The sequence below is a fragment of the Alexandromys fortis genome, unplaced genomic scaffold (assembly GCF_014885135.2).
Source record: "Alexandromys fortis isolate MF-2015 unplaced genomic scaffold, M_Fortis_MF-2015_v1.1 scaffold_7, whole genome shotgun sequence".
Taxonomy (NCBI): domain Eukaryota; kingdom Metazoa; phylum Chordata; class Mammalia; order Rodentia; family Cricetidae; genus Alexandromys; species Alexandromys fortis.
The window spans coordinates 1,115,825-1,127,867 of NW_026067920.1; the positions used below are offsets into that span (position 1 = coordinate 1,115,825).

The following is a 12,043-nucleotide window of genomic DNA, read 5'->3' on the forward strand; positions in this document are numbered from 1 at the left end:
GCACAGAGGGAAATTACTTTGAGAAGATGGTTCTGATAAAACATTTGGTCAACTGGCAAGAAGCAGAATAAGTTAGTTATGAAAACATGGAAAAGTAAACAATAAAAAATAGAATAAAAAGAAATAAATGGACAATATTAACGCCAATAAAAACAAAAGGCTATATAGGATGAAAAACAACCTTGGTTTACTCCATGACCCATTTTTGGATAACTCTGTGGTAGTGATACAAGGACTCATAAACATCCATTTAACTATGTTGGGGGTAAAGGAGAGGCTCGTGAACAGCACTGAAATGAAATTCCCTCATAGAGAAAAGCACATAGATATCCAAAGCAGAGAAATCAAGAAGTAAGGAGAGCATACATTTAGAGATACATGACCGAAACTCAAATGATGTAAAGCTAGTGTGTGTGTGTGTGTGTGTGTGTGTGTGTGTGTGTGTGTGTGTGTGTGCATGTGTGTGTGAGACTGGGAAGCCGGCACTAGCCTTTGCCAGCTATTTATCTTTATTTATTTATGTATTTACAGTACAAGCTTTCTAAAATTATTTGTCTCTTAAAAATGTATATATGTTAAACAAAAATTAAGAAGATAAAATTTTAAAATAACAGTGTAGAAAAGGAAAAGAGGTCTTTTTTTGTTTTGTTTTGTTTTCCAAAGCATCCAGATCTACTGTGCAGCTGGGGGATGGCTCAGCCCTTAAGTTCTGCCTGCATAATCATAAGGACATAAGTCCACTATCTAGAACCCAAGTCAAAAAGCACAGGCTTGTAAGCCCAAAGATGGGAGGCAGGGAGATCCCTGGGCTCCAGCCAGCCAGTCAGGTTTACTTGACAAGTTTCAGAGGAGACCTTGTCTCAAAAAGCTAGGTGGACAGTGACTGAGGAAGAACACCCATGCTTGACTCTTGTCCTGTCCACACACACACACACACACACACACACACACACACACATACACACACACACACGTGCACACACACGCACACAGTCATGGTAATCTGACCTATGGTAGAAACATCAGCTGATGGGCTGGGGGTAACTCAGCGGTACAGCACTCGCCACATACGAGCAAAGACCTGGATTCCACCTGCAGCCCCATGAACATAAATAATAGAGTCTGGATTTTGTTTGGGGGTTGTAGGAAGTTAAGACACTGCTCCTCCAGTGCTTCAGGGAAATGCAGATGGATCAGCTGCCTCAAGGGATAAAGTAGGCATAAGGACAGACAAAAGAACTAGCTGGAGTCTTCCTGGGCTTTGTGGCTGTGTGAGCATCCCTCCCTCCCTCAGCTAGACATTTGTAAGGACTCATGCCACCTGCTCTCTCTCTCGTCAGGCCACCTGAAGAAGAGCACAATACTCTCAAGCTTGAACAGCAGTGGCCTGTGAAGTCAAGAGGACCTTCAAGAGGTGTCCCAGCAAATACCAGCCACCTCTGCCTAAGGGCCAGGCAGCTGCAGAAGCACAATGGGGCATGCTGTTGATGAGCAGTAACAAAGTTATTCCCCAGGTGTGACACTCCTGGGGACGTGTGCATGTGTGGCACCAGGAAATCTGGAAACAGTCAAAGAATAATGAATGGGTGAGAGAAGATGGGGGAGGTGTGCGTCATTAAAACATGCTGAGAAACAACGGGTGGACGGAGCCAGGGGCTTGTCGTCTTCATTCAGCTTTACAGGCTCCTGAGGGAAGTCCATGAGCATTCTCACATCTGCTGATCAAAAGCAGCAGGAGAAGCTGCCAAGGGTGAGCCGAGGTGTCCATCAAATGGACCCACTAACGAGCAAGGACGCACAGTGCAGAGCCATGCCCGGCTCTGCTGCTCACAGCTCTGTGACAGGAGCCGTAAGATCACTAGGTCCCCCCATCTTCTCATCTGTGAGATGCGCAGTGGCGGCTGCTCTGCACCTGCCACAATAGGTGAGCAGTGCATGCAGAGATTCCAGGGGGCTTGAAACATCGAGGCGTTCGGAACCTGTGTGTCCGATCACTGAGGAGGTTAAATGAGTTTAGCACTCCCACGTATGGTGAGACATTACACTGGGGTGAAAGGCAATGATGACTTTTATGTTTTAGCATGGGGGCCCTTCAAGTGTCAGTGTTAGGGGGAAATGTAGCAAGAGATGATTGACAGATAGGTAGGTAATAGATGGATAATGAGAAGACATAGGGCTGGGGAGATGGCTCAGCTGCCAAAGTCCTTGCTGGGCAAGCCGGAGACCTGAATCCATATCCCCAGCACCCACATAAAATCTGGGCATGACAGTGCATGTCTAGAACCCTAGTGCTGGGGAGGCAGACACAGGATGAATCCCAAGGCTGGCCTACCAGGTGGTGAACTCCAGGTTCAGAAAGAGAGCTTGTTAAAAAAAAAAAAAAAAGTAGAAAGTACATGAGGAAGACACAGGTCATCACGTCCTCTACCTCATAGACAGACATGCGCACACAGGAGCAGCCTGAGTTGCACACACACACATCTTGTCTACGGGGATCTACGGGGATCACACCAGCGTGTCTCTACACTCCCTCAGTGGCACAACCACAGCCAGTGGCCTTCGCTAAGAATACATGGTCCATGCATCGCTGCCAACTAGCATATGTGCCCTGTGGGGATAGGGACAGGACATCCTCTATCGATGCTCATACAGATGAGGCCTGGCCACGGCTGCCTGCTCATGATATTTGAGAAGCAGATGGATGGTGTGCTGGGTGTTGAGAAAGAGGTAGCCGAGGGGTGAGGGGGAACCAGTACAGTGCTTGTGGGGGCTTCTTGGAAGGAAGCATTGTGAAAATGGAGACAACACTTGAGGAGAGACGAGGACAGAGCTACTGGTCTGGGTAAAGAGGAATACAGGCCGGGTGTACCGTAGACTGTAGACTGTGTACTGTGCTGCATAGCCAGGTCAAATAGGAAGGGATAAGCAAGGAGAGGCTGTGCAGATTCATGGGGTAGGGGTGGGGAGGATGGTTCAGTTGTAAGGTAATTGCCTCAAAAGCGTGAGGTTCTGAGTTCGGTCTGCAGAATCCATGAGAAATGCTGTGTATGGTGTTTCACAAAGAATCTGGGGAGGAGGAATGAGCGTCCCTGGGGTCCACTGTCCAGGCAACCTAACCTAACTGGTGAACCCCGGGTCCCGGTGAGACACTGAGTCTCAAAGAACCAGGCGGATGGTCCTGAGGAATGGCATTTTAGGTTAACTTCTATTCCTCCACATACATGTACACACACACACACACACACACACGCACACACACACACACAGTTCTAGGGATGGACAGACAATTATATACACTAATGCCTTAGGACAGAGCTCCAATATGGCAGCTACCATGATATCAAGGTACATTCATCAAGGAAGAAGCTGAGGGGTGATGGGAGATTTCTGGGCAGAGAAGAGGAGGAAGCGGGGTTTCCTGAGGAGGGAATCAGAGCACTTCCTAGGAATGGGCCCCATCTGGAGGACTGGACACTCCATGGCCTGCGGCTTGGGTGGTAATGGGTCTCTGCCCTCTAAGCTCTGTGTGCTGTAGACAGCCAGAGCTCAGCCCTACCTTGTCAGCCAGGTCTTCAGGGGCCCGCTCCTCGAAGAGACGGATCTTATCCTCCAGGCTCTTTTTCAGAAGATCAGCCTTGCCTCTGCCCTTGGAACGCAGCTTTCTCGCCTTGGACTGTGGGGAAAGTCAGGTCAGAGGAGGCACTGGCTTCTTCCCAAGCCGAAAAGAAGTGTGTACATGGCTAAAACTGCAAGCTTCCACCTCAGGCTACGGTAGAGGGGAGACAGCGTGGTGACACCTGCTTCATGAGACAGGCATTCAGGGTGGGCGCCTCTGCAGAGGCCACACTGAGCTGACACCTGACTAGACTACAAAGCAGATGGCAGGCAGAGGAAGAAGCAAATTCATGGGCTTACAGAGGCTGGGCCTGGGATGGGAGGTGCAAAGGTCCTGAGGGTGTCTAAGGAATGGCCTAGAAGGAACAAGGACACCATGACAAGATGTGAAAAGGCCAAGCAGAGCTGTAGCCTTGGGTGCTAGTCCACAGGGACCTGGAGGATGGATGCACATAAGAGGTGTCGCTAAAGGTGGCTGTCAGTTCTCAGCCTCTAGGACTAGCATGAGAGAGCCCCATTTCATGGCTCAGTTGAGCTGAGATGAGCCCTCACCTCTGTGCCACATACAAAAGGGTCTTTTGGACCCCTGAATCAGAAAGTGGTGTGAGCTGGAGGCAGGGGTTACTAGGTGACTCCCAGACACCCTGAGCAATGTTTAGGAGAAGCAGAAGAGGGTGGCTAGGAGCTAGGAGAAGGCTGACACTCATGGCTGCTGAGGGAAACTGTTCTTGCTGGGCTTGGCACCATCATGGCCTACTGCAGACCTTCAGACCAGAGCAAACTGAGAGGCTGAGAAAGTGTTCAGAGGCAACCAAGGCTAGAGGGTAGTGAATGGGGGGCAGGAAGATGATGAACTCAGAGCAGAGGGAGGCACAGGACTCCATGGGTTCCCAGTCATTTCTGCAATGGATAGTGCAGACATGACCCCTACCTGCAGCTCAGGTGCAGCCAGGGCCTGGTCCAGTTTCTGGAACTCTGCTTCCCGCCAGGCTATCTGCAACTGCTGCCTTAGCACTCGCGCCCGGACTCTGGGGAGGGCCAGGCTCCGGTCCAGCTGCGTGAAGCAGCCCTGGGCCTCCTGCTTCACTCTGAGCAGGTCTTCTTCAGACAGTGAGATGGACGCACAGCAGAGCTTCCTGGAAGGGGACAATGACCATGGACTGGGTCAGAGACAACATGGCAAGGGAGCTAAATCCCTGACCGGAGCAAAGAGCTTTAGATGCACATCCATGCCTTCGTATGTATTTCTTGAGTACTTAGTATGTTCAGCACAGCGTACAACACCCTATCAGAGAAGAGAGGCACTGTCCGCCCAACCAAGCAGTGCGTCATTCGTGCAGAAGAGGGATGCTCACTTCCCCACAGGGCACAGCACTGAGTTCAGCTTAAGGGATGGTGAGCAATGACTCATCTAACAACTCGACCCATGCCGGGCACCATGCTGGGTGGCAGAGTGCTGGGAACTGAACTGGGTCCCCCAGATTATCTGTCCAAGGTTCTCGTGCCACACTGGGGATGAGGTATGTTTAGCTATGCAGTAGCGACAAATAAGAGAAGATTAGATGGCACTGGAAAAGAGTTGGCTCAGAACACTAGTGGTGTCGTCATCAGAATGGGAGACACAGGGACAGGGTGAGTTCCAACCAAGAGGATTAAAGGCAGAGAGAAGAAGTGATATGTCGTGCTCGCTTCGGCAGCACATGTACTAGAACAATACAAAGAAGATTAGCATGGCCCCTACGCAAGGACACACGGATTTGTGAACTGGTCCATATTTTTGCTTCTGTAAAGCAAAAAACATGGCCAAGAAGACAAAATGACAGTCTACAGAATGGGAAAAGATCTTCACCAACCCCACATCAGACAGAGGTCTGATCTCCAAAATATACATAGAACTCAAAAAACTGGTCATCAAAAGAACAAATAATTCAATAAAAAAAGTGGAGTACAGACCTAAACAGAGAACTCTCAACAGAGGAATCTAAGATGGCTGAAAGACACTTAAGGAAATGTTCAACATCCTTAGTCATCAGAGCAATGCAAATCAAAAGAACTCTGAGCTTCCATCTTATACCTGTAAGAATGGCCAAGATCAAAAACACTGATGACAACTTATGCTGGAGAGGTTATGGGGAAAAGGGAACACTCCTACATTGGTAGTGAAAATGCAAGCTGGTACAGCCCTTTAGATATCAGTATGGCGATTTCTCAGAAAATTAGGAAACAACATACCTCAAGACCCAGCAATACCACTTTTGGGTATATATCCAAAGGATGCTCAATCGTGCTACAAGGACATGTTCATAACAGCATTGTTTGTCATAGCCAGAACCTGGAAACAACCTAAATGCCCCTTGACTGAAGAATGGGTAAGGAAAATGTGTTATGTTCACACAATGTTTGAAATTTGCCGGCAAATGGATGGATCTAGAAAACATCATATTGAGTGAGGTAACCCAGGCCCAGAAGGACAATTATCACATGTACTCAGTCATAAGTGATTTTTAAATATAAAGCAAAGAAAACCAGCCCACAAATCACAATCCCAGAGAACCTAGACAACAATGAGGACCCTAAGAGAGACATACATGGATCTAATCTACTTGGGAAGTAGAAAAAGATAAGATCTCCTGAGTAAATTGGGAGCATGGGGATCATGGGAGAGGGTTGAAGGGGAGGAGAGAGGCAGGGAGGGGAGCAGAGAAAAATGTAGAGCTCAGTAAAATCAACTGAAAAATAAAAACCAGAAGTGATATGTCTATGAGTCAACAAGAGCCAAGGATTGGCGACAACGACACAAAACTAACAGAAAAACAAGGAGCAGAGCATCCCTGAGCGCCGAGAGAGGACACAGCCCTGTTCACATCCTCATTTAGATTTTGGGAGAGAGCCTGTCTGTGGCCTTAAGGCAAAGTTAGTGCTGCTTGGCTGTGGCAGCCCTCAGCTCAGACACTGGGAATCCTTCCCCCAATCTGGAGCCTTGGGGGATGAGTGAGGAGAGGTGCTTCCTCGCTCCCACTTTGGACAGTGTGCCTACATCCATGTTCTTCAAACATTTTTCCGTGCAGACAAGCAAGGTCTGTCTGACTTTCCTGGCAGGGTTCTATTGACATAAGCTGCAGGAAAGATGCTCTGTAAATGCTTTGAAACTGGGAAATATTTGCAAAATACCTGCTGTGGGGAGTCAGAGGTGGGCTCCGTGTGTGCAGATCTGAGTGCAGAATGTGGGATTGAAAAGCTTTAGAACGTTTTCTGATGGAAATTGAGTCTGACTTTCAGGGATGCCCAGGGTCCTCAGCTCACACCCAGGCTCCCAGATTCTGAAAGCCTCTTCCTAATCCCTCTTCCCAGAACAGCCTCTGCCTGTTACCCTCTGGTAGCGAGGACTAGTGGGCTACAAGGGACTCTGACGGGAATAGTCACTAGTCTCATCGGCCTTCTGATAGACTGGCCCTAGGGCCCGGTCCCAGTCCCAATCACTCGGAGGCCAGCAGAAAACAAATGTGTGTGAGCCAGGATCCTGCCCTGGTGGGGTTCAGCATTGGACCAGACACTCGGTCTGGAGTCTGTGGATGAGGCTCAAAGGCACTATTATTTCTCTGCATCAGTTCCCCCCTTTGCTCAGTGGGTTTGCTGCAGCCCACACAACTTACAAACATGTGTTGCAGAACCATAGTGAACAGCTATTTCTCCTTAATGCCTCGGAAATAGAGGTCATACCCTCAGGGTCTCCAAATTAGCAAAGCAAGGAAGCAGCTGGCAGTGTGAGCCTATGGGTTAACCCTCCTTAACCCCTGGAGAAGTCATGAGAGCTTGTTAATGACCAAGCAAGATACCCCATTATTCCATGAATGGCTAACTCGATACTGGCTTTGGAAATGCTCCTTGCAATAAGGGTCCAGATGAAGCAGAAGAAAATGATCAGTGGGTAATGGAAATGTCAGATGGAATTCAAGCACATCAAAGAGTCCTGCACCACAGGAATTGTGGGAAGGTCTAGGCTGAGCATCACCTGAGTTGACTAAAGATCTATGGCAGTTAGAAGAAGTGGCATTTGAGGATCTGGTTCTTACTGTGCAGAGGAGAGAGCATCCTGTGCTCCTGAGCGAGAAAGCAACAACTAACCAGACACTGGAAGAAAAAGGAAGCCAAACTTAAACAGGGATGGGACCTACCAGGAGTCTTCTGCATGCAAGCAAGATAATATCACTAGCGACTAGGGAGGTGGCTCAGTGGGTAAGAGCATTTGCTGCGCAGTCATGAGGATCTGAGTTCAAATCCCCAGCACTTAGAAAAAGCCAGGCAAGGCTATGTGTACCTGAAATGACAGCATTTCAAGGGCAGACACAGGCATATCCTAAGAGGCTGCCTCCCAGTCAGCCCGCCATAAATGGAGAAGCTTCCATTTCAGTGAGAGACCTGGTTTTAAGTTAATTAAGTGGGGAATAATGGAGGAGGACATTCAGCCACTTCAGATATCACATGGTTATAGCCACATACACACATGCACATGCATACATACACACATGTACACACATATACACCACACAAACACACCACACACATACATACGCACATACCACACAGGTATTATACAGACCACATAAGCAGCACACACAGAAAAGCCAATACCACTCTATGAACATGCCTGGCCTGTTCTCCTGGCAGCAAGCTTGGCTCCTGGGAAGAGCACTGTGCATGAAGAGGCATTACACCATCAGCACCAGCAAAACTTGAGCAACTTCCTCCAGGGAGGACAGTTACAGAGAGACACTGTGTCACTAAGGGTCTACTCACAGGTCCCCAAGTACAACCCAGGCTCTTTTATCACACACCTCAGATGGCATCATGCACCACACCACACCGCACTGCACTGAAGAAAGCACCCCCCAAACAGTTCAGTACTAGTCTAGGGGGGGGTCTAGTCTTTGGCTACATCATGTGTTGCCTGGATTCCTTCCTGGTGGCACCGGGTAGGCTGAGAGGGCCTGGACAACCTCATGCAAGCCACAAACACTCTCCAAGTCCCTGAAGCGGACAGCACATCTCTTTTGTTTTGTTCAGTGATGTAGGATCTCAGCCCCAAGCACATGATTTCCTTCTGCCTCTGAATGCCTGGGTTATAGGTGTGTGCCACCGTACTTGGCAAGGTAGCATTTCCTTTTTATTTACTTGCTGTTTGCTGTTGTGTGTGTATGTACAGATACATGTTTGTGTGGGCATGCACATGTGTGTGCATGTACATGTGTGAGTACGTGAATGTGGAGACCAGAGGCCAGTGTTAACTGTTCCCTACTTTATTCTTTTGAGAGAGTCTCTTACTGAGCCTGGAGTGTGACAACTTGGTGTGACTGTAGGGGCCCTCCTGTCTCTGCCTCCTCAGCGCTGGGATTACAGGCTCTGTATTCAGCTCTTTGGTTGGGTTCTGAGGATCCCAGCTCAGGTCATCATGCTTGTGCAGCAAGCACTTACCCAATGGAGCCATCTTCCCAGCACTTATTTTATTTGGAGGCATGGCATCAATAGCCCAGGCTGGCATCAATAGCCCAGACTGGCCTCAAAGTGGCTGATCTCCCTGCCAGCACTTCCCAAGTGCTGGAGTTCCTGGCCTGACTACCACACCCGACTCATACCACCTTTCCTAGGGAGGGATCAAGCACACTTTACTCCCTAACAACACACTGAATGATTCACATAAGTCTTTGTCCCCCATAGAAGCCGGGTTTCCCACCTTCCCGGCCTACAACGCCTCATCCCATGACGGCCCTGCAGGTCATGTATAATCGTGTGTGACTTGTAGGCCCAGTGTGTGTGACTAATAAACATTGCAGATGTTCTTTGTCTGAGGATGGCATCGCATGCTCAGCCAGCCTGCCTCTTCCTCCTGCATGGACCACTCCCTTCCCAGTGTGGTGGACAAGGATGCTGAGAGCACCCGTTTTCATCACTCACGTGAACACCAAGTGCTCCCAATGCCTCAGCTCTGCCTGCTCCTCAGTGCTGGCCTCCGGTGCATCCTGCTGTAGCCGCTGCCTCACAGCTTGCACCAGCTCCTGGCCACGTTCTCTCTCCTCAGCCTCCAGCTGCGTGGTGCGGGCTGCAGACTCCCGGCTGTGTTCCTCTAAGATCTGCTGTAGGAAGAGCCAGGGTGCACTGCGTTTCAGCAGCTCCTGTGTCATGGCTGTACTCTGCAGGCGCCTCAGGTCCTCTGTGGCTTTCTCTGACAGTGACACCGTCAGGACCCGGAGGTCATCCAGGGCAGCCTGGTCCAGACGCTCCTGCAGCTCCTCCAGGGCAGCAGTGTGCTCAGCCATCACACTCCTCCACTGGTCCAGGTACTGGACTGCATCCTCAGCAGTGCTGGAGGCCTCGCCAAGGGACACCTGCTCCTTCTGCTGCTCCTTGTGCTGGCAGGAATGTGAGAAAGGGCGATTGGATGGCAGGACCCATGGGTGCAAGACACAGGGTCAGGAGTGACGAGGGACAGTGCTTTCTTTAGACACTTAAGGGGAGTAGAAGGTATGTACAGCCTTGTCCCCAACAATCTCACATTTGGAAAACTGTCCTTCGCACAACCAAACCCTAGGCTCTGGTGGCATAGACCTGTCACCCCCGTGGCCTGGGAGACTGAAGCAGGAAGACTGTAAACTCAAGACCAGCCTGGGCAACATAGTGAATCCTATATCAAAGCAAAGATTAGAAGTTAAAAGAGGTCTGGGGATCTAGTTCAGTGGCTAAGTGCTTTCCTAACTTGTGCGAGATCCTTGGTTCAGACCCCTCTCCTACACACACACACACACACACACATTAAAACATCATGCTTTTAAGCAGCTACTCATTGACTAGGTAAAGCCCAAGAGGTAGCCCACCAGGGTCGGTCCTGACTCTCCCATCCCCAGGTCTGACTCTACTTCTCAATCTGTCAAATGGGAGTAGTAACAACACTACACTACAGTGGAGACCCTCATGATTTGCTCAGCACATGCTCGGCCCTTGGGGAAATGCCTATGGCAGAGCTTGCAGCAATGTACACTTGCTGGTAGCCCTTCTATGTGCCTGGCATGTAGTCAGTAAAAAACAGGATATCTGAGCAGGGAAGCCAATGCTGATGATACCCGTGAGGGACAACTTAATGAGGAAGTTAGTGGATCCTCTTAAAGAAGATTTGAAGCAAGTCCTGGAGGAAGGACCTCCTGGGTGATGAATATTTGGTGCTGAGGGTCTGCATCAGGAAAGATGTGCCCTGCATGAACATGCCCACCATGGCATCACCTATATGGGCAGGGCCACAGTCTCCATTCTATTGAAGAACACAAAGCGCCGTGTTCTTCCATCTGTTCATGCTATGACCAGGGTAGCCACTCATTCAGTCCTTTAATTCTTTTTTTTTTTAGTAAATTATTTACTGACTGCATGTGTCAAGCCATGTCCTTGGCATTGGGAATACAACATATAGCCTTCATGGAGCTACTACTACTTCTGAGCCACTCGCGATATTTATCAAAAGCAACTGCTAGAAATAATGCCAGAATCTGTAGCGAGGTCTGAAGCCTAGCCCTCCTTCCAGAAGTCATCTCTTATAGGGTCAGACCACCTCGGAAATGTGGCTCTGGACTCCCATGCGTTGCCAACTTTAGTCCCTCGGAACCGGAAGGGGTGTTTAGTCGTGGGATGCTCTTTAGTGATTGGAATCAGCTGCAAGGCTTTCTGCCAGACACAACTTGATAACAAAAAGCAGTTTCTAGGCTTTGATCAGTGCCGCTCTCCGCCTTGGCCAGAGAAGCTTCTACTTGCAGCCAATGGTGGTTGATACAGGGACTCATAACTGCTCAAAGTGCAGAAAACAAGGGACTGCATCGTGCTCATCCTCAGATGGGATATGCATGCAATATCTCCTCCCCCGGGGGCTCAGGGAACACTGAGGATGAAGGGCAGAGAGACCGGCGGAGCTGAAGGACTTGGAGCGCTGCCATAAGAGAGTGCTACCCGGACATGACAAGGATGAACTCTCACCAACTGTGGCGACACGCACAAGACCTTCACCAAATCAAACCAGTGAGCATTCTGGCATGAGGAGGGAAGGGCTCACAATGTCCCCCTCCTGCCTAAGGCACTACAAGCAGCCAACAGCTGAAGGAGAGAGTCAGTTTTATTCAGAGATGTGGCCCCTGGTGTGTTGCCCATGCTCCAGAGATCAGCCTTACTCCTATGTGATATGGGCAACATTAATTAGATTTGGTAGGTTATATATTAAAATATCTATATAGAAAGAGGGGCCAGAGAGATGGCTCAGTGGTTAAGAGCACTGGCTGCTCTTCCAAAGGACCTGGGTTTAATTCCAAACACCAACATGGTTGGCTCACAAGCATCTCTAATCCCAGTTCCAGGGACTTTGATAACCCTATTCTGGCCTCTGGACAGCCAGTAG

At 49.3% G+C, this 12,043-nt stretch overlaps 1 protein-coding gene and 1 pseudogene across 3 annotated transcripts in view; one reads left to right on the plus strand and one right to left on the minus strand.

Annotated features, from left to right (window-relative positions):
• Evc2 (EvC ciliary complex subunit 2) overlaps positions 1–12,043 on the minus strand; it is a 79,215-nt gene that overhangs the window by 21,282 nt on the left and 45,890 nt on the right. For 2 of the 3 annotated variants that reach the window (XM_050141341.1, XM_050141340.1), the window contains 3 exons: positions 9,568–10,022; positions 4,547–4,751; positions 3,557–3,673 (listed from right to left, as the gene is read on the minus strand). In XM_050141341.1, the coding sequence (XP_049997298.1) occupies positions 3,557–3,673; positions 4,547–4,751; positions 9,568–10,022 (777 nt within the window). The remainder of the gene's footprint in view (positions 1–3,556; positions 3,674–4,546; positions 4,752–9,567; positions 10,023–12,043) is intronic. The other variant, XM_050141342.1, reaches the window with a different exon arrangement.
• Positions 5,297–5,394, plus strand: LOC126501014 (uncharacterized; annotated as a pseudogene).